The 23,184-nt window shown below is 37.5% G+C and overlaps 1 protein-coding gene across 1 annotated transcript; it reads right to left on the minus strand.

The window, feature by feature from the left end:
- Nucleotides 1–9,490: 9,490 nt before the first annotated feature.
- On the minus strand, nucleotides 9,491–11,251 carry LOC115987102 (hydroquinone glucosyltransferase). The gene has a single exon (XM_031110565.1). The coding sequence runs from the start codon at nucleotides 11,046–11,048 to the stop codon at nucleotides 9,588–9,590; it is 1,461 nt and encodes a 486-aa protein (XP_030966425.1). The 5' UTR covers nucleotides 11,049–11,251; the 3' UTR covers nucleotides 9,491–9,587.
- Between the last annotated feature and the right edge of the window lie 11,933 nt (nucleotides 11,252–23,184).

Below are 23,184 nucleotides of genomic sequence, written 5' to 3' on the forward strand. Positions count from 1 at the left end.
CCCTAATTCACCTTATGTTTATTTTTCCTTTGTTTTATCTACATGTTTAACCTAGTTTTCACATTTGTATACATCTGTTCACCCTATTTTGTTTCACTTTTCTTTATTTCATGCCTTTATGTTTATTAGGATTTTGATTTGCTTGGATACCATGACCATGCATATGAACATGAACATGCATTGATACATGGATGCTGTGATGCAGTGAGGTAAGTCATGCACTCACATGAACATGCATTGGTTGGAATATGAGTTTGATATGTCTAAATAACATGAACATGTTTGGTTGAATGCCATGTTTATGGTGTTTATATGCTTTAACATGTTTTGTTGATTCTGCCATGTGATGTTTCTACCCTTGGAGATATTTGTTTAAATGCCATTATAGATGATGATAAGGTTTGGGATGAGTGATGCCATGTTGTGTGTCTTAGATGCATGCGAGAGTGTGTGTAAGTTAGAATAACGTGTTAAACCTGCCTTTAATGAGATTAAGATTTGGAACACAATGAGTGGAAGCCGACCCACGGGTCGGGTGGGGTTGGGTGCCTAACACCTTCCCATCCCCATACCTAAAGTCCGGACACGTGCACTGATAAAGACCAATCCTTCCAAGAAGGGCGCTATATTCATGGTTCCTAGACCTAATCTAGATGGTGAGTCCATTTCTCCACCATAGTCCACCCTAGGCCAAGGCATACTCATCCAACTACGAGGATGACACCACGCACTCGCGGGCGCTTGCGCCCACAATGGCGACTCAACTAGGGATAGATAGTTTGATTCTAATGTGTTCCATTTCTTAATCTTAATAAAGGGTTGCTTAATATTGTTTGCACACATTTTCTTTTAGTTCTTTTATCCCTTGCCTTGGTTGGTGATGAATGGGAAGGTAGATGCCCCATCCGGGCTAAAATCTTTTGAAATTTATCCCACCAACTCACAATCTGCACTATCGCCTATAATGAGCTTTGAGTACATTAATGGTTTGCCACCAATCCATTATGGTCTATTTAGGCCCAAGGTTAGAATCATGGCCCACCTAGTTATGAGTGACCTATTGATCTATCCCTTTAGCTTTAATGAGCCTACCCACACTTAGAGAGATCTTAGATCCTATCAAAAGAGGATACCCCTTATATCTCTTATTTGTTCAACAATATACCTTGTGTTCACCTAATTCTAAAAGAAAAATAAAAGATGAATAAATTTGAAAGGATGACCCAAAGTTATGGCATGCCCTAAGATATAGGGATGAAAAAGAAAAGAAGTTCTCACATATAAGAGACTTATCCCAAATTCCAAAGGTATATCTTAACTTGAAAGGTTCATAGGACCATAGCCTAGTTGCTATCATAAGGCCCAATATCGAAAGGACTCTTGAAAAGGAGAACCTTGGGCCTAAGGTAACAAATATACTCTAGGCCTAGCTTCTAACATCCTGCAAAGTCAATATGAATCTCCCTAATCTTGGGCCTCTTTGTTGCATACCAAGACCCAAAATGATGAGAGATTCATGGACTTTGAGAGGAAAGCCATAACATATTCTAGCTAGAAGGGTACTTAAAAAAATAATTGACAATGAATATAAGAAAAGAAGAGCCCAAAGGTGATGAATACATTGTTGGCCCATATTTGAGATAAAGGGTTGAAAATCTCTAAGTGTGGTTAGAGTACCAAGAAGTCAGAATAGTCACGCTGACTTATTGGCCACTTTGGCTTCATCGTCCAATGAGTGTGTTCCATGAATGATCTTTGTAGAGTTGTTGGAGCAACTAAGCATAGAGCATTGCCCAATTGTAGCCTCGGCTTCGGCGTCCGAATCAAGTTGGATGGACCCTTATGTTTCTTTCCTAACTGATGGATCTTTACCAACTGATGCGGAAGAGGTAGAGAAGGTAGGGATAACGTTGGCTCATTTCTGGTTATCTGAGGATAAGAAGTTGTATCGGCAATCGTTTGGAGGTTCTTATCTATTATGTCTCCACTCGAATGATGTTGCTAAACTCCTGGCAAAGCTGTACGAAGGGATTTTTGATGGACACTCGGGGGGAAGGTCTTTGTCCCACCGAGTAATGACTCAAGGATTCTGGTGGCCGAACATGCAACAGGATGCAGTTGAGTACATCAAGAAGTGCAATCAATGCTAGACTCACGCCCCAATCATTCATCAACCAAGTGGAAACTTGAACCCGATCACCAGCCCTTGGCCCTTTGTGCAATGGGATCTAGACATAATTAGGCCATTCCCTAGGGCAACGGGAAATAGAAGGTTTGTATTGGTCACCACTAATTATTTTACGAAGGGTGGAAGCCGAAGCCTTGGCAAATATCAGGGACGTTGATGTGAAAAAATTTGTATAGAAGAATATCGTCACAAGGTTTGGGGTACCCCGGACACTAGTTTCGGACAACGGATTGCAATTTGACAGTAAGACATTTCAAGAGTACTGTAGCAATCTAGGAATCATTAATAGGTACTCATCACCAACATATCCCCAGATTAATGGACAGGCAGAAGCTACGAATAAGACAATAGTCAATGGTTTGAAGAAGAGACTAGAAGGGGCGAAAGGGAATTGGGTCGAGGAGTTACTGAGTGTTTTATGGGCTTACTGAACTACACCGAGGAGGTCAATAGGTGAAACTCCATTCTCCATGACATATGGGGCAGAAGAAGTCATTCCAGTGGAGATAAGCATGTCAATCTTTAGGGTCGCTGGTTTCTCTCTGGACAACAATGACACTCAAATGTCCGAGAATTTAGATTTCCTAGAAGAGAGATAGGACATGGTGTTCGTTTGGCTTATTGATTACCAACAAAAGTTGGCCCGGGGGTACAATAGGAATGTAAAACCCTAAGAGTTCATGGTAGGAGACCTCGTTTTGCGCAAAGCAATGGGAAATATGAAAGACTGGAATGTAGGGAAGCTTGCCCCTAACTGGGAAGGGGCCTACCAAGTGACAATCGTGGTTGGTACAGGTGCTTACTACCTGGAGGACATAGACGAAAGACCCTTGCCCCAACCGTGGAATGTCTACAATCTAAAGAAGTATTATCCTTAAATGAAATATGGTTATTGTAAGAAATTTTCAGTATTGTAAGTAGGTTTGAACATAAAACATGGAATGGATTTCGTTGATTTGCATCATATTGATTCCGAAGCTTAATAAATTTTTTTTAAGGACAGAAACCTAGCCTTGACCTAACCCCAGTCATCGACTAGGTAGACACCTTAGCCTCAGCCTGACCTCGGTTACCGGCTAGGTGAAAACCTTAATAAATTTTTCTAAGGACAAAAACCTAGCCTCGGCCTAACCTTGATCAACAACTAGATGGAAACCTTAATAATAAAATTTTAAGGATAAAAACCTAGTTTCAATCAGACTCCAATCACTAGTTAGGGGGAATCATCACCAGAGTTTCTGCCTCCAAAACAGAGGATCCAACCCCGATCGAAGTCAAATTGGTAAAAGGACCTTGGCTATGGTAGTTAAATTATAAGCCTTTTCTTTCAGGGACTCTCCTTCATACTAAAAGCGGTTACTCACAAAACTTTATAATATTAATAAAAGGTCACAATAAACCAACATCTCGGTCAGAGGGTACGATTATGTCACATTCGGTTCGCCGATCATTTATACTTAGAATATTTTAAAATCCAATGGCATAATTTCATTCAAAGATTGTAGGTCATTTGTACAAAAGGGGTTTGGCTGTGTAATCACATACTAATCAAAATACTGTAATAGTCTAAAAAATAGAGTAAACATAATAATAAAACAAAATGAAACAATAAGTAAGGAATTTAATCAAAAGGACTCAATCCCCAATATTAAACAAACCAAATAGTGTTCATATACACAGACAAGTGCCACTTAATGGGATACATTTAGTTAGACCAGTTAAAAGAAAATACATAGAAAAAGAGAAAAGAAAAGAAGAAAATAGGAAGTGATAAGCAAGTCGGCGAAATTATGCAATTGGGCCTGGAGTCACAGCAGGGGTGGCTGGGGAGACTTCACTAGCAGTTAGGGGGGTCGGCCCTAGGCCTGCTTGAGGGGCGCCTTGTACTTTGGTAGCGACAATGGTCGCTAGATTATCCACATCGATTACCACTACGTGGGAGTCTATTTACTAGGCCAGCTCCTCCATGCTGGGGCTGTCCTCCCTCTCTTCTTCATCCCTATCATCCTCGAGTTGCTCTTGGGTTGGTGCGTCCATAGGCGAATCGTTGGGCAAGGGAATCTAATTTACATCCTTGAATGTAGAAGATTCGGGAAGACCAATGGCATTCACAGCCGCCAACCAACCTTCCAAAAACCTGAACCTCTGAGCTTGGAAGACAACCGCACCCACTAAATTCTCGGCGTCTTTAAACCCCATATTGTAGAAAACTTGCTTGCAAGTCTTCATGGTTTCCTTAAGGTCGACCAGCTCCTTATCACAAGCCGAGACAATACTAGCAGCCTCGGTAAGCTTGATCTCAACCTCCCCATGTTTCCCCTGTAGGTCCTTAGGATTTTGCTCGGCCAGATCCTAAGCCTTCTTAGCAGAAGCTGCCTTTGCTCCGTCATGGCTAGCTCAAGGACTTTTTCATTTAACTTGGCCTCGACCACCTGCTTCAGGGCTTTCTCCTTATCAGCTTCCTCCATGACACCCTTCAACCAACCCTCCACAACGTGAGTCAGTTGGGTGGCCTGGAACAATGACAAAAACGATAAGAGAATTAGTATAGAATGAGAAGTAACACTTAAAAAGAAAAGGCTGGGGGGGGGGGGGGGAAGAGAACAGCATAGGATAAGTGAAGGAGAGGATACTTATAGCTATGTTGTGCAAGGTCCTCATTCCGAGAGCCTGAGTAGTGTTCCATATCCGTAGGCAATAACAGGGCTTGCCTAAGGCTGTCAGAAGTTGTTCCTCCTAGGCCACTCCTCCAGGTTCTAATAAAGGAGTCAGTGGGTAGGACTTTATAACCCAACATAAAAGTGCACTCCCATCCTAAGGATAGGGATGCGGAAGTGGAGGCCATATTGGACTCGACGATCACTGGTTGATCGACAGGCCTGGTGTCTAAAGGAGTTTCCTCAAGCTGTTGAGCCTTTGTAGTGACTGGTATTGGGGTGGGGGGCTAAACGGCAAGAGGGGTTCCGAATCCGAATGAAGGATCATTAGCACTCCTCTGCCTCTTCCTGCATTATCCGGAGGTAGGGGTAGTTGTCTGCTGAAGGGTCGGTTGTGGAGTAGTTTTATCCCCGGTAGGTAGGGTGCTTGGGAACCACCAATTGAGGTCCATAGTATGTCATTGAACCATCTCTTCAGTCAGTTCAGGGGGGACAGGAGCTTCAACTAGAATGTATTCTGCTTAGCTGTGAAAGACTATACTTGCCAAACCATCGCAAATTGGCTCAAACGAACCCTCCCTTATTCTCCAAGGTCCCTGATGCCAAGCTTCACCAATTTTAAGACTGTTAGGCAGAAACCCCAGCAGCCGAACGTCCAAGTAAGAAAGAAGAGGGCTATCGACTATTAGAGTGCCTAACGAATCCTAGTAGCTGGTGTAGGAAGGCACGCAACCGAGGATTAGATGAGACGCCCTGAGTTGACCGTCGTAGTGCACGAAAATCTCAAAGCGTAAGATGAAATTAAGATCCCAAACCTATACGATGTTTAGGTCGAGTTGAAACCTTTTGGAAACTGAAGTGAGAAACAGGAAATAATGTAAAAAAAAATTAAAAAAAAAGAAAAAGAAAAAAGAAAGAGAGAGAATAAAGGAAAACAAACAACAATGTACAACAATAACGGAACAAATTGCAAAGTGTAAAAAGTAGAAAGAAAGTTAAAGCTAAAATCTATACTTCAAGGTTACACTAAAGACTCAGGAAGAAGGATACCGACCTATCTGCTAAGGAGAGGTCAGGCAAGTGAATTCGCCATTAAGCTAATTCCCGCTCACTCTCACAAACTCCCCCATAGAATTCCTATTGGAGTTGGGGAGGCATGATATCAATCTAACCATGGTGTGTCAGGTCTAAAGATAATACCCATTCTTTAGACTACCTCGAATACTGTATAGGAAATTGATGTCATGGTATTTGAGGCTTAGGCCGTATAGTCGGTTAAGATGCCCTACACAATTCACTATTCTGTAAAAGTTGAGCAGACATTGGTCAGGACTTAGCCCGTAAAAACTAAGAGTTCTAAGTAAAAGGGGGTCTACTAGAAATCTAACCCCACCCTCTAGTGTGGACATTAAGGTGAAGAAGACTACTCGGGGCAATCTTTGGTCCTCTATATCTCCCTCACGACATTATGATATATTCACATCACGAGGGATATTGAACCTAGCTTTAAAGGATTCTATGTCTGCATTAGTGTTTAAAAGATGCAAAAAAACCCATTTTTCCTATTAAGATAACTAGGGAAGAACAGGAATGAAAGAGACAGGAGGAAGAAGACTTATTGAGTAACTTCATGATAGTAGGGATGGTCTCGGGAGAAATTTAGGGGCTCGAGAAGAAGAAAGTAGTAACAATCTGAACTTAGAAGAAACTAAAGAAGGTTATAACAAACACCATGACTGTATTTATAAGGGAAAAAACCATTTAATACAACTGCAAGAAGTTAATTAATACCTGGCGTTACTTCTTTTTATGCATGTCTCGGTAATCGAAGCGTCAGATCATCTTGACCGTCCAATGTCATAGATGCTACCACGTGCGCATAAAGAGCGAGTTATCATGTCTTCTGCATTAATTGATTGACGGCTGATCTTCTCGAGATATAACCATCGTTTTGAAAAACCTAGCCAATTGCCAAGTCAAAGAACCCCAATCCGATCTCCACTTCATAAAAATGGGATCGTGGGGGGCTTGGGCTCGAGTGACCAAGAACGGCCCATGTAACCAAGGCCCAAGGCTGGCCTAGGTAACAAAGGCTATCCCAAGTAACTAAAACTGGCCCAACACTGTAAGGATAGGCCCAGTCCAATGACAAGTGTGCAAGGGTCTAAGGATTGGTGTTTGGGGGAATCCTATTGTGTCCGAGCCAAGTTAGGCTCAATATTGATTAACAAGCCAGGGGGAGGCCAATGAGGGGATGGTCAAATACAGGTCGGTCCCCAAGCACTGTTAGTGCCTTTGGAAAGTTCCCTGCTGAACACTATTTGGCATTTGTGACAAGTTTCAAGAGAATTCTCAGAAGGAATCATTTTTCCTTGGAATTATAGACAAAAATGGGATTGCGTGGGGACTAATGAAAAAGTAATAATTTGGACCCCCACTAATGGGAGATTTTAAAAGAGGAGAGAGAACGAATGGCAAGGGGGTTCTTTTGGGTTGGCAAAGACATAGAGAATAGGGGAGGGTGAAAGTTCAAAGGGAGAGAGGGAGGTACTTCGAGGGAGAAGAAAAACTAGAGGGTAGATGAGAATTGGGCTGAGAACCACAGAGGTAAGGAGGTTGGGCCGTCAAGGCAGTGTTTGAGGCAACAATCAATAGGAGTGCAAGGAAACCCACCAACAAATAAATTGGAAGCCCAAGTCCTTCGTCCCTGAAAGCAACACTCCTGGATTTGGGCACCACATTAAGCTTATCATATAATAACTTATTACAATTTACACATTTGGATCTACTATTCCAATTTCATTAAAAAAAAAAAAAATCTTAAAATACCAAAATAAATAGAACTAAAAATAATTAAACCAAGTCCCAAAACCTTTTAAAAAAATGTTCTATCTAAACTATTAATAGTGTGGATCACGTAAGGTTATTTGGGTTGAATATTGGTTAACCACGACTTGAACATTGACCCAACCCAAGTTTTAAAAATATATGGAAAATAACCTATCAGCCCATGTATAACCAACCCAAAGCGTAGGGATGAGTTTGGTTTGTCAGGTTTGTAGGTTGAATCCATGACCGTACTTGGAGCTCCTTATTTTTTAGCGTTAAATAATAATAGAAAATGTGTGAAGAATGTTACAATTTCATAATCTAATTGGAAATAATCCTAATATTATGTAGGTTCCGATTAAGTTAACTAGTAAAGTCTCTAATGGTTGTATAAGAGATTTGAGGTTTAATCTCTACTTATATCAAAAACTGATTGGTGTCTTGGTTTGATAATAAAGAGTTATCATCAAAAGCGGACGCCATAAGTTGAAACTCTCTATAAAAAAAAACCCTAATATTGTAGTTTAAACTTTCACTCTATTGTTTCTAGTCATTTTGGCAAAAAAGAACATCTTGACATATGCTTTAGTCCCTGTCTCTTTCACTTCAAGTATTCATTGAAGCCAATAATGGTGACAATTATTGTACTTATGAAGCATAGTATCACAAGCACTATAAGAGTCCTCTTCTAACTAAAATTTAGCAGGCAATAAGATCAATTCTAAGTTCACTTTCATCTCTTAAGTATTTGATGTCACCAATGATATGGCTTTATCCCTGCTTGATCTTAGTCAATAGGAATTGTATTTGGTTTCTTCCTTGTCTCTATAGTTCCATCATCTAAAAAGTGCAGTCCCAAATAACAAAATCTCTCAATAATAATTAAAATAAACATGTTTTTAGAAATATCAAAACAATGGTTTTTAGCATTGTATTTTTCTCCCTCTTGGGGGGAGTATTATAATTCAACTTGTATTTTCTTGGTGTTTCTATGGAAGTTTTCCAAGGTTCAAGTCTCCCCTGTAACTATAAATTTTTTATTCTCTTTTTATTGAAGATGAGTTTTTTTGTTCTTTTAATTCTCAGAAAGCATATTTTAGAAAACACAATCAAGTAAGGCACATTAAACTTTTACTATTTAAAAAAAAAAAAAAACCCTTGTGTTTCAAGAATTGAGATTTATCCAGAAGGAAAACGACCTCAGCTGCATGCATACCGCTTGGACTTTTGGAAAATGGAATTGCAGGAAAGCCACTCCATTGTTTAATACCTCTTACTTTTCCATTGATTTATGAAAATTATATCCACTAAGTGGCCTTAACGTCAATGCCGAGCCACCTAATCGTTCTGGCTAAGTGACACACACTTTATGATGAGATAAGGAAAGTTCGAAGTAGTTGGACCCACCCCATTTTGGCTTGACTAGATGGTATATTATATGCAATTGGGTCATGCTAGTACCACAATTTATTGCACAATTTATACCACAACTTGTCCATATAATGATTGTGAGTGGTGAAGAAGTGATGACGGGTCCATGTAGAAACACCTTTCTACCTCTCATAACTCGCCAAATAGGCAACTTGTGGCATGATACCGCATAACTCTATGCAATGCCGTGGCGACACCCAGCGCACCAACTTTTATATATATAATGTTTAGGGAATGGTAGCTTTTTGCACAATAATTGACATTACTTTTTTGTAATAACAGAAATGATGTAAGTATTAGACTCTGAATAAAAAAAAGTTTGAAATAAAATTGTGAAAAAGTTGTATAGCTCAAAAGAAAAATAATGGGAAGTGAAAGCGATAGCTGTATGAAAAGCAACTCTAGATTAATAAAGCAAACAAGTATTATACAATCATGGGCTATAGACCTTAAAAAGAAAATAATTGCAATTCTAAAATAAGTTACTTTGTGTTGTTCCACTTGAGAGCCAACTCAGAAAGTGCCTTTGTAGAAGCCCCATCTTCACTCAGATTCCTTGCTGCTGCGTCCTTTAGGTCCTTCATTTGGTTCCTGAGCTTCTTTCCTTCTTCGCCTTCCAACAAAGCCTTGCTCACTTTGGCAATCTCCTCTCGTTTTACAAGCCCATTTTCACAAGGCTTTGCTCTCAATGCCACCTTTATGTCCTCAGTTAGCATAACTGCATTCATTTTTTGCTCAGCATAGAGCGGCCAAACAATAAGTGGTATACCATTGACAACACTTTCAAGGATAGAATTCCAACCACAGTGCGTAAGGAACCCACCAGTTGAGCCATGGCTCAGTACTTCAGCTTGTGGTGCCCAAGATGGTACCACTAGACCCCTCCCTTTGGTCCTTTCCAGAAACCCTTTTGGCAAGAAATCAAAAGGGTCTTTCTGACTTTGGACACTAAAAAAGTTGGCATTAGCAACCTTATCATTTGGGCTCCTCACAACCCATAAAAATCTTTGTTCACTCATTTCCAACCCCAAAGCCAACTCGTTGATCTGATCATAAGAGAGAGTCCCACCGCTTCCAAAAGAAACAAATAACACAGAACCATGTGGCTGTCCATCCAACCATGTCAGACACTCAGACCCAGACCCATCAACTTTTCTAGTTGAACCCATATTCACAAGAGGCCCAACAGGGTAAATTTTCGGCTTACCTGGTTCTTCAACTTGCAAAGATTTAATGGCACCTGGTTCCAACTCCATAAAGCTATTGACCATGACTCCTTCAGCCAAAGCGTACCTTTTTGCGTGGTGAAGAACCCACTTGTAAGCCTCGTTCTTCCTAGCTTGAACTGGGTCTAACAAATCTTTACCATGAATTGGAATACACCCAGGAATTCTAATCAGCTCAGGATGGTCTCTATACTCACAAGAAACCATTTCATCTAGCTTTGGTAGATAGAGGAATAAAGACAAAGCCATGGCTGTGGAGGGAAAGAAAACATAAGGCAAGACATTAAATTCTCTAGCAACATCAAAGGCTTCAGTACCAAAAAGATCTACAACCAAAGCCACTAACTTGGTACTTGCACAAGTCTCAGTTAGAGTTAACGACTTAAATAGTTGGCGCAAAGAAGGAAGAGAGCGAGCCACAGTGAGAGAAATTAGAGGCTCAATCTGTGTGCCTTCGGGTTGATCATCCAAATTAACTGGTGGGAGAAAGGTGTAGTTCATGGAACTAGGGAGAGCATCTAGGACAGACTTTTGAGCTGTGGAGGGAGGTCCATCAGTGGGAACAATGAAGGTGATGGTGAAGTTTTGGTGGCGTTGGACAAGTCTCTTGGCGAACCCAACTAGTGGGATTAGGTGTCCCATCCCAGGACTAGGTAGAATAGCTACATGGGGTTGGGGTGCTTGTGTTTGTAGTTGTGGACCTTTTGGTTGTTCCATGGTACCTTAATTTGGTGTAAGAATAGATAGATAGAAAGAAAAAAAGGGAAACTACGCAAAATTATTGAGAGAGAAAAATGGGGATGCTTAATTATGAGAGGCTTTTTGGGTTTTGCATTTTGATTCTTTTGGGGTTTGTGTAGAAGGATGATGGATATATAGTTGGGGGGGCGGCTTGTATGTTTGTTTTGTAGTGTTTGATTATTCGCTAGTTGGTGCTTATGGAATTGAATATGGAAAATGGAATCGAATTTGACTAGTTTTGTGTGTGTGTGTGTGTGTGTGTGTGTGTGTGTGACGGGAAGTGGGGTAACTGTGACGGGAATTTCTAGAGGTTATGGGCGTAAGCGTAATCGTACAAGTGGTGATGATGTCAGTTCAAACGTAAGGCTTATGTTATCAACAATCATCGCAATGTCTCGCTTGTTTGGTGTTCGAAATTCGAATGGGATGTTTTTTATTTTTTAGAACTATTATTTCAATATATACAAAATTTTGGCCAACCCACTTCAAAAACCACCCATATTAGGGTTAGTTTAGTAATGTTATTTTAGTAATATTGTTTATACTTTTTAAAAATATGAGTTTATTTGCTGCTGTTATTTAAATAATCGTTTTTAATACTTAAATAACATTACACGTATTTTCACACACTTTTCACCCACATGTATTTTCAAAAAATACAAACAACGTTATTAGAAATATCTTACCAAATAGGCCCTAATGTTGGTGAAAAAATGTATGAAAATATGTATAATGTTGTTTAAATACTGAAAATTGTTGTTTAAACAATAATAACAAATGGGTCCTAATTAGTGTAAGGTTATGTATTTATGATCAATTTTTCATTTTAGTTACGATACTTATGTAAATTTATATAACTACAATGACCGTGTATATTCATATTTTATTCATTCTTCATGTTTTCTTTAGAATAAAAGAAAAGGTTTTTTTTTTTTTTTTTTCAATAAGAGAAGAAGAGAATGTTGAAATAATGGTTATGATGTGTGAAGTGAGAAAAAAAATTATAATAAATAAATAAATAAATAAATAAATAATTGATATTTTAATAAATTAGATAACTGAATAGATAATCAAGTCTAGATAATGGGTGTCGCATTTGTTAATATAGATCATTTTTAAAAAGTTTTGATACAAATTTTATGGGAAATATAAAAAGTTGCAAAAAAAATTAAATTTTTTTTTTTCTACTTAACTAATGCTCTTAAGGCATTTATTAACTTTTTTTCTAGATAATTTGATGTGAGTGTTTTTGAAAAGTGTTATTTAAAATAAAAAAAATTATGTTCTTATGCTAATATGACATATAGAAACGACACTTTACTCAAAATGTTTAAGCTAATGGGTATGAGTTCAACTATGCTATACTAAACATTCATTCTTCTCATTTGTATCCAATGTGGGACCTCACTACTTAATCAACCACGCTAACCACACAAGAAGATTCCAATAAATCTCTCCTTCATGTGTGAATCTTTTACCAAGTCACTTATGGAATTTTGGTTAATCTCTCCCTTGAATGGAAGGTTTTTTCTTGACATCCAAGTGTCATACATCACTAGCACCAATTGTGTGCCCTTTACTCAATCATGCTTGAAGCAAAAATGGGAGTTTTCTTGCGCACACTTGCCTTTGACATGCACCTAGTAGAACATTTACTCAACCAAGAGTGAGAGGACATGAGAGTCTTCCTTGTTCTACCTGATGGAATCCACTAACAAGCACTTACCCTTGAGCCATCGACTTTGATACCACTTGTTGGGGAGAGAACATCTTGGAGAATTTCTAATTGAGTAATTAATATAACATATAAGGACAACACTTAACCCAAAAGGCATAAACTCAGTGGGAAAGTGTGTGATATGAACAAAGATATGATTTCGTTATTGATAATGTGATATGAGAGATGAATCAACTCTATAGGTACAGGTACGTACACGATTACATCAACTTATTTTTTAATCTAGCTAAGGTACAACTTTTTACAACACCACTTTTCTTAGGTACAATTGTATTTTAAACCGGCTCAATTTCTAATCAAAATAAGAAGAAAAATTACATTTTATCACCCTAAACTATACTCTCAATTATACTTTGTACTCTAAAATTTTATAATGCACATTTAGCCCTAATCCAAAACATGTGTTACACTTTGCACCTCGACATCAATTCTATAGTTATCCTGAACAGATAACCCAATCATGTGCGAATCACGAGACTCATTTCAATGTTTTGAATTGGTGCCACTTAAGCAAGAGTCACATAATTCGCACATTGTTGAGTTTTTCATCCAAGATAACAACAAAATTGTTGGCAAGGTGTAAAGGGTAACATAGGTTATAGTTTAGGGTGCTAAATGTGCATTCTAAAAGTTTAAAGTGTAAAGTGTAAAGTGTAATTTGTAGTATAATTTAGGGCAGTAAAGTGTAATTTCTCCCCAAAAGCCAATGAAAATAAAGTAGGGTTCGATTAATGGATACTCTTAGGGCATATGTTAATAAACTATTTTAAGAAAATTTTGATACCACTATTATGGAAAAATAAAATTTGGCTACAAAATTGTTTGTAACCTTAGGTTACAACTCCACTTATTATCTTTTTATTAGACATGAATTTTGATAAATCCATTATTAATTTATATTTTCTTCTTATATTCTTCATACTTACAAAATTTTCAAAAAATAAAAATCAATATTTATATTATCAATTAAATATTTATATTTCAAGTTTTTATAATTTAAAATTATATATAAAATAATTTTATAAATTAAATAATAAATAATATTCAATTGACTTAAAATTTAATATGTATATTACAAGCTTAAAGAATATACCATTCAAGATTTTATAATTTAAAAGAAATGGTTTATTAAAGAATGCGCCTAGTGCATCGGTTGGTCAAATCCAATAAAGTATATCAATTTGATCTCAGCCACACATGAGTTCAAAGTCCCACATTGTTTCCAACCATACGCATGTCCAAATAAATATCTTGTCCTCTCATCGTTCTTGCCCAAGCTCGAGAATTTTCCACATAAGTTTCTTGACTTCTCTCTTTATTCTTCACTGACATTCTAATGGCGCTCAAATGTAGCGATAGTTAAACAACCTTAAACAAAGTGCCATGCTAAACACTCCTTCACCCATAACTATCATGTACATCAAGCATACTAAGAGCATTCACATTTAGAATTTACAAAAAATTCTATTCTACCATCTCAAAAGCTATTTTATTATTTATACTATACAATTTTACAATACACCTAACATTTCAACTTTTATTTTACCATACTACACATTAAAATAAAATAATATAAAATTATTATCACTTCTCTCTCACAGAAAGCATGCTCATTCAACCACAAGCAAACCCACTAATCAACCACAATTCACAGCAACCCACGGATCTCCACCGCTGCACGAACCCCATCAGAACCACCACGTGCAATCTCGCCATGATTCACGCTAACCACCACGTATGACCTCGCTGATCTCCACCGTTGCACCCACGAACAATCCACGACCCATCAATATCGAAACCTAGTTAAACCCACAAACAACCAATCAACAAACCTCCACCCCAAGCCGATCACCGTGAGACCCATCAACCATCGTGAGAGAGACCCATCAACCACGCACGATCCACGCCGACCACCAAATCAAAACCCACTCACCTCTACCGTGAGTCCATGACCCACCTCGTTAGAATCCACACCGTGAGTCCGTGACCCACCTTGCCACGCACCACCTTGCCACGACCTACACTATCACCTGACCCACGCTGAAGCCCACGCCAGAAAATACCCACCACCATGAGCTAAAGAGAGATGTGATGAGAGAAAGGAGTCTGGATTGGGTTGTTATGGAGAGAGGGAGAGCAGAAGTCTGAGAAGAGACACCAAAGAGAGAGAAAGATTTGAGATTTGGAATAAAAAATAATATTTGGGATTTGAGATTGTGCTACAGTACACTTGTATATTTGGGGCAGCACTATAGCAGACTTATAAATTTTTTTGGGTTTACAATTCTGAATGTTGGGTGATTTTGGGGCTTTAATGCTAAATCATCCCTACATATCCCATTTGGCAGTCCCAATGGGAATGCTCTAAGGGGGTGTTTGTCTCCTCTCTTTATTCTTCATTGACATTCTAGTGGCACCCAAATGTAGTGATAGTAAACAACCTTAAACCGAGTGCCATGCTAAACCCTTTTTCAACCACAACTATCATGTACATCAAGCATGCTAAGGAGCATTTGGTTTGTTGTGATGTGCCTTTTATGTGATTCACATTACGATAATGTGATATAAAGATTTTTTTTGTTTATTTTATTTTTTATAACATTACTATAATTTAAAATTACAAAATATATCACATCACCTTAATCTCATTACTTTCCTAAACAATGTAATGTTATATTTTTATATTAAGATTACAATAACGTAATATTATAGTGTAATATAATATCATGGCGAACCAAATGCCCCCTAAGATTTTATGAGTTCACTCCTTAATTACATCATTAATGTTCTTTACACGAAGATGGTAAGTTCTAAAATTATAAGCACATACATGGATTCATTGTCGGTAATGTAATATCGTAATTGAATTGATATTATGGTATGCACTTGATTGGTTGGCTAAGCTAGCCAATGCATAATTTTTTAAAACTTCACTACTTCATGATACAAATATATTTTAACTTAATTTATTTTTGGGAAAAGAAAAAAAAGTCAATAATTAAAAATAAGTTATACTAAACACAATAAGATTATAAGTTTAAAATACTTAAATAAATCGTCAATTTTCTTTACATGAGGATGATAAAATTTGAAATCATGAGGGAGAGGTCAATTGTTTTAAATCTGTACCTCTTTTCTTTAACAAGAGAGAGGTCTACTGTTCAACGAATGAAATTTGAATTTCCATTACCTATGTTTTCTCATCCTTGAGTGTTGTTTTATATGCCATTTTGTTCATTATATTTTGCAGTCATTATCAATTTAGTCCTTATAAATTTAGTAGTAGTCAATTTGATTTATGTTATTTTCAATTTGCGGTTAACTTTCAGCTAATTTCCATTAGTGAGTTGACAGTAAAGATCAAAATGAAATTTTAACCTTTTATTTATCAAGTATATATAACACCTTTACTATTGCTACTGTGATATCCTCTTCTTCTCCAAGTTCTTTTGGTCACTTGATTTGAGCTCATGGGCTAGATGACTATGATTTTGCATAATGGAATTACAGTTTGGGGCTGCAGTGGTTTGCAATTGTTGATGGTGGCCACCGCATTGGGTTATAAAAGATTTCGAAGGTGGAGAGATGGTAGTGAATATTTTATTATCTCGGTTTTGAAGAGGGTAAGGGAGAAGAAAATAAATACTAAAGGAAGAAGTAGTTGTTAGATGCCCATTTTATGCAGCTTAAGAGCATTCGCATCAGGCTAGTCAAAATAGCTTAATTTTAAATTTTAGCTAAAAACACACAAAAGGCCCATAAATTAGTCTCAATAAACTAACAAAAAAAATTAACATTAGACACTTGCTCGCCACAACCAGCGAGACTCAAGTCTCGCTACTAGTAATAAAAATATATTTTTATTCTCTTATATCTCTCTCTGGCGTAACTATGTTTTACTCTCGGCCAAAATTGGAAATTAACACTGTTTGCCAAACAATATAATTAGTAGGCATTGTTTTCAAACTATATTTTTTACTAACATCTCGAGTTTAAAAGACTCAATTTAGGGTCTATAAATCGAGTCTTAAAGACTCGATTTCCATGGTTTGATAACATCTGATGTGGCGTTTTTTCCTCATGGTGAGCACTTGGAAATCGAGTCTCTAAGACTCGATTTATAAGCCCACCCTTTAACCCTACATATTCAGCCTCCTTACACTACAAACCATTCACCCCACCCCACCTTCTCATCAGACCAGAAGCCAAAGTACCCATAGCTGCCCGATCCAGCCAGACCACGCCACCACCGCACCACTGTACCAGACCCACGCCGCGCGACCCAGGTATCAACCCACAGCCACCCCAACTCCAAACAGAAGCCAAAGAACCCATAGCCGCCCGATCCAGCCAAACCATGCCACCACTGCACCACCACGCCAAACCCACATCGTGCGACCTAGGCATCAACCCGACGAGGTGAGGTGAGCTCTCTCTCCTCGAATTCTTTTTTTCTCTGATCTGATTTGGGTTTTCAAGTTCAGTTTTTAGTCAAAATAGAAAAACCCAGAAAAATTGTTTCATTGTTGAATAAATAGCGAATGTGTTTCATTGTGCTGGGATTGTTGTGTTTCTGGGATTTCTTAATTTTTTTTTTTTTTTTTTGGATATTTTTGGGAATGACTTGTACATGAGAGAATTGAGACTTAAAATTTTTTTGGCTTATAAATCGAGTCTTAGAGACTCGATTTCTAGGTGGATGTCATGTGGAAAAAATGCCACATCAAACATGATCAAACCATGGAAACCAAGTCTTTGAGACTCGATTTATAGGCCAAAATCGAGTCTTTGAGACTCGAGATGTTAGTAAAATATATACTTTTGAGACCGTGCCTACTAACTATATAGTTGGGAAAATGGGCTTAATTCCCAATTTTGGCCTTTTACTCTCTATCTATCTTTCTCTCTTCTCTCTCTCTTTCATCATATTTGTTCTCTCTCTTTGGTCCCTTGCAAAGATGTTGAATGGGTTCTCACTCCCTCGCATAGATGGTGGATGGGTTTTCTCTCTCTCATCCATAAATCTATTCAATAATAGTGGTAGATGGGTTTTAATGGCTGCCGGTAATTGGTAGGATTGGTGATGTTTAGTGGTTAAAGGTGGTATGATTGGGTTTGGTGCTTGAAGGTGGGTTTTGCCGATGATCGGGTTTGGTGCTAAAAGTTGAAATTAGGTTCGTGGTGGAGCTCATAAATGTTGGTTGTTGGTTTGGGTTGTCTGTGATGGAGTTGGGTTGAGAGAGAGTGGTTTTATGGTAGAGAGAGAGAGAGAGAGAGAGAGAGAGAGAGAGAGAGAGGCTGCAAGTTTTGGTCTTTTTTTTTTTTTTTTTTGTGATTTTGTTGGACAACCGTCGGGGGGGGGGGGGTGTGCTTGGTGGTGTTGCTGAGGGAGGGTCCAATAGAGCAGAAGGAGTCTATTGAGTTGCTGGGAAAGGGGTGAGGAAGAGAATTAAAAAAAAAATTAATTATTTTGGAGAAAAAAAATTAATAGAGTAGATAAATAGATATTGAGAATGATGTATTTGTGTATTTGTTAAAATAGTATAAGTAAAGTTTTTTGGATTAGTTTAGTTAAAATTCTATTGAGCTTGATGTAAATGCTCTAAAGTCACTGGTATAGCAAAATATACCACCTAGACATATAAAATCTATTAAAGCTAGAATTGTTTGACTTTTAGTTATCTTTATAACATTTTGCCACCTAAGTTTTTGTTTGCCCCCTCATAAATTTACACACCATTATTCTAATATATATATATATATATATATGTATTTTAATTGAATTAGATTATATTCTATTTTTAAGCATTCCATTAGAATATTGCAATGTCGTGTTTCCCTTACACATATACAACAATAATAAATGCCTATTAAAAATTACAATAATTATCAATTTTATATTTAAGAAAAAATTAAAATGAAAAAAAATTATTAAACATTCCCAAGCATTGCACAAGTTACTGCCTAGTTTTAGTATAATTATGTAACATGTAAGTATTCTTTTGGACAACTCAATTTCTATGAGTCATATGGCAATAAGGGTAACATTGAAACATGTTTTAAAAAAAAAAAAAAAAAAAAAACTAAGGACAAAATTGACATAATTAATTTTTTGAGGAACAAAATGAAATTTACCCTAAAATCTACGGTTTAAAAAGTCCCCCCCCCCCTCCCCTTCCTCCCCTTTTATTCCCCTAGTCCTTATCTTGATGCACATAATATTAACAAAAATAAAAAGGAGGGAAAAGCACTTTCTACCTCTATGTTTGGGGTAGTTTACAATTTTCTCATTTATTTTTAAAACCAACTAACTTTCCTTTCAATGTCTGGGAATAAGCAAATATGATCCGATACTCTACTTTCTCAGTTAAATTCAATGAATTTTTTTGAAGAAACTATTAGTTGTGTACCACAAAAGAATAGAGAAAGTTGAGAATTGTATTTTTGTTTTCTTAGATTGTATTTTTTATTGTCGTAATTCTATTGGATTTAACTAAAAAAGTATCATATTGGAAGCATTTGCTAATTTTCTAAATATAAAGGATAAAATTGATTGGTTTTAAAAATAATAGGGGAATTGTGAACAACTCTTAACATAGAAAGGGAAAAGTACCTCGTTTTCATTTGAAAAATAAAAAGGGTTACTACATTTGATGATCACTTCCTAGACTTGGAAACGCCAGATAAATTAATTTTCATTTGTAAAATAAAAGAAGGTTATTGAATTTAAAAATCAGTTCCTAGACTTGCATAGGAAAAATATTATCATACTCAAATCGGAACACTAAAAGAGCTAGATTTAATTTTGAAGATGGGGGGAGCCCAAGTGAAGGACCACAGATCAGAAGGGCCCAATCAGTGGATAATACTGTACATGAGGCCCATTACATCTATGGATCACGTCTAGTGAGAGCCTAAAGTCTGGATACATGACTAGAAAATATATGCCAACATGGACCTCAAAGGCAAAACCCAATTTCAACATCTCCAGTGACCTTTAATTCTGACCCAAGCCAGAACTTAAATCTACTGTGTGATGAAAGTACAAGTAATAACAAAGGATCAACAAGGAAAAGGCTTGGCATGAAGATAGGAAGGTTGGGAAGGAACATTCTTCAAAAACTACTCTACAGTTGCCTTGGCAATGAAGGTAACCCTGCTATCCTTAAGGGTTATACATGTTGCAATGTTTTACACTATGCTTATCCTGTTGATGATCATATCCCTTTTAATCCAAATGGGTGTACACAGCTTCCCCAACAGCCATGAGGATTCTAAGTTGGAATTGTAGAGGTTTGGGCAAATCCTCTGCAGTTCTACAAGTTCAAAAAATTGCCCAAGATTTTAATCCTGATGTTATGTTTTTAATGGAAACTTGTCTAGCTAGTAATAAGGGTAAGGTTATTTGGAATAAATGTGGTTTTTTTGATGGCTGTGAGGTTCCTAGATTGGGTTTAGGTGGAGGTATTATCTTTGCTTGGATGCAAAGGAGTTATCTTAGGGTGGTTCATGAATCCCCACACCTTATACATATAGATGCTACAGATAACAAGGGCAAACCTTTATCTATTACCTTTGTTTATGGCCATCCAAAACTAGCCAAGAGGAATGAGGTTTGGCAACAATTAAAAACTCTAAAAGATATAGCTCAACCTAGTTGGCTTTGTATTGGAGACTTCAACCAAGTGCTCTTAAGAGAGGAAAAGTTCTCTTTTCACCAAAACCCCATTGCTGGTGCTGAGTTATTTCAGCAAGTGTTGAGTGATCTTTATCTTTGTGACTTGATGGCCACTGGGCAACAATTCACCTAGATGAATAAAAGGGAGGAGGAATCTTTTGTTATGGAGAGGTTAGATAGAGCTTTTGCCAGTATTGAGTGGATCAACCAATACCATTTATATTACCTAAGGAATCTCCCCATTATAAAATCTGACTATGGACCTGTAATCCTGGATTCTGAACATCAAACACCTTTCAGAAATAAACCCTTTAGATTTGAGCACATGTGGATCACCCACCCCAGTTGTAGGGACATGGTTAGTAAGGCTTGGAAATGGCAGTCTAATGGGTCTAGAGCTGCAAAATTGAGGAATAAACTTAACAACATCAAAATTGTTGCCAGAAACTGGAATAAAGAAGTGTTTGGTAAAGTAGAGGTTGATATTAAATCAAAAATGGACCAACTACAGCAAATGCAAAACTCCATTAACTCTCTTGAGGACATTAGAAAGGAGAGGCAGATGAGGGAAGAGCTTGGGGACTTACTTGATAAGGAGGAACTTAAGTGGGCTAAAAAAGCTAGGAATAATTGGATCCTCTATGGTGATAGAAACACAAAGTATTTTCAAACTATAGTGAAACAAAGAAGAGCAAAAAATAGAATTCTTTAGTTAAAGATGGGGATGGCAATATTACTAACAATCTTGATGAGATTGAAAACATTCTTCACTCTCACTTTGAGTCAAATAATGAAGATTGTAATATCAGAAGTGTGGATAACATTATTAAGGAGCTCTAAAATCTCAACATCCCTACCTTAATAGATGAGAAAAACTTATCTCTCAACAAACCAATATCAGTTTTTGAAATTGAGTGTGCTATGTTTCAAATAGGAGCCCATAAAGCACCAAGTCCTGATGGCATCCCTGCTTTCTTTTTCCATGTTTTCTGGGACATTGTGAAAGAGGATGTTACAAGAGCTATCTAAGCTTTCTTCAACTCAGATTCCTTATTTAAACCTCTAAACCACTCCTACGTTGTTCTTATTCCCAAAAAACCCTTCCCTGATGACGTTTCTCACTTCATACCTATTAGCCTAGGCAATGTGATCTATAAGGTGATATCCAAAGTGATGGTTAATAGATTGAAACCTGTAATGGATAATTTGATAACTCCATACCAGAATGCTTTCATACAGGGGAGAAACATTTCAGATAACATTCTTTTGGCTCATGAGATCATGGATGCCCTAAAGAAAAAGAAAGGAAAGAAATTCTCTTTTGGAGCTCTAAAAATAGACTTGTCTTAAGCCTATGACAGAGTCAATTGGAATTTCTTGAAAGTTGTCCTAACAACCATGAGGTTTGATCCTAAATGGATAAGATGGATTATGGAGTGTGTATCTTTTGTGTCATTCACTCTTCTAGTTAATGAGAGTTTAACTTCAACCTCTCATCCAACACAAGGCCTAAGGCAGGGAGATCCCTTATCTCCTTATCTCTTTCTTTTGTGTGCTAACATTCTCTCTGTTTCTTTACTACAGGCTAAATACTCTAATAAGATCAAAGGAGTCAGAGTAGGAAGGAGTGGTATTCCTTTCACTCATCTCTTTTTTGCAGATGACTCTCTTCTTTTCTTCAAGAATGATAGGAACTCTCTAGGTAATATCCAATCCATCTTGAACTGGTACTGCTCTATCTCGAGCCAAAAAATAAATTTAGCCAAATCTGACCTTTTCAACTCCCCAAACATGCCTAAGTATTGTTAGGAATCCATAGCTAGAAGTTTGAATGTGAACCTTGTCCAACACCCCAGCAAATATCTTGGTATCAATTTTAAGTTGAGAGGGAATTGTATTGCTGATTTTCAATTTCTGATTGATAAGCTTAATTCCAAGTTGCAAGGTTGGAAAGCTAGGCTTCTTTCACAGGTTGGCAGAACTACCCTCATCTCTTCTGTTCTCCAATCCCTTCCTTTATACACCTTCTCTTGTTTTAAGGTTCTTGAATCTATTTGCAACAAGATGGATTCTTTTGTGAGATCCTTTTGCTGAGGTCATGAACTTGGAGAGAAAAAGCTTCATTTGATCAATTGGAATAAAATCTGCAAGCCTAAAAGATAGGGGGGAGGGGTCTTGGAATTAAGAAGTTCAGCCCTATGTGAAAGTTCAAAAACGTGTATAAACACCTTTGAACGTTTAGACCCCCAAATTACAACTTAACCAATTCAAGCAATATGTCAAACAACTAGTGTGCCGAAACTTAACATATGCTATAATATGAAATTGGTTAAAAACTATCTAAGCCAAAACAAAATATAATCCACAGTAGATAATAAAAAGGCAAAGATAGAGAGGAAGGAAGATGCAAACACAAAGACAACACGCGATGTGTTATCGAAGAGGAAACCGAAGCCCTCGGCGTAAAACCTCTCCGCCGCCCTCCAAGCAGTAAACAATCCACTAGAAAATACAGTTAGGATACATGGACAACAATAGACCCTCCAAGCCTAATCTACCCAGTGCACCTAAGCCCTCCAAGCTTCTTGCTCCAACGAGGTTGCGCCGAACCTTTTTCTTTTCTAGCTTCCCGGATTCCGCTACTAGACCGTAGCATTAACCAATGAAGATTGGTTCCTTCCTAACTGCTTCCCAGA

This window comes from Quercus lobata, chromosome 4 (genome assembly GCF_001633185.2).
Source record: "Quercus lobata isolate SW786 chromosome 4, ValleyOak3.0 Primary Assembly, whole genome shotgun sequence".
Classification (NCBI taxonomy): domain Eukaryota; kingdom Viridiplantae; phylum Streptophyta; class Magnoliopsida; order Fagales; family Fagaceae; genus Quercus; species Quercus lobata.

Coding starts and splice junctions, on each gene's coding strand:
- LOC115987102 (XM_031110565.1), bottom strand. CDS start 11,048: ATGGAACAACCAAAAGGTCCACAACTACAAACACAAGCACCCCAACCC.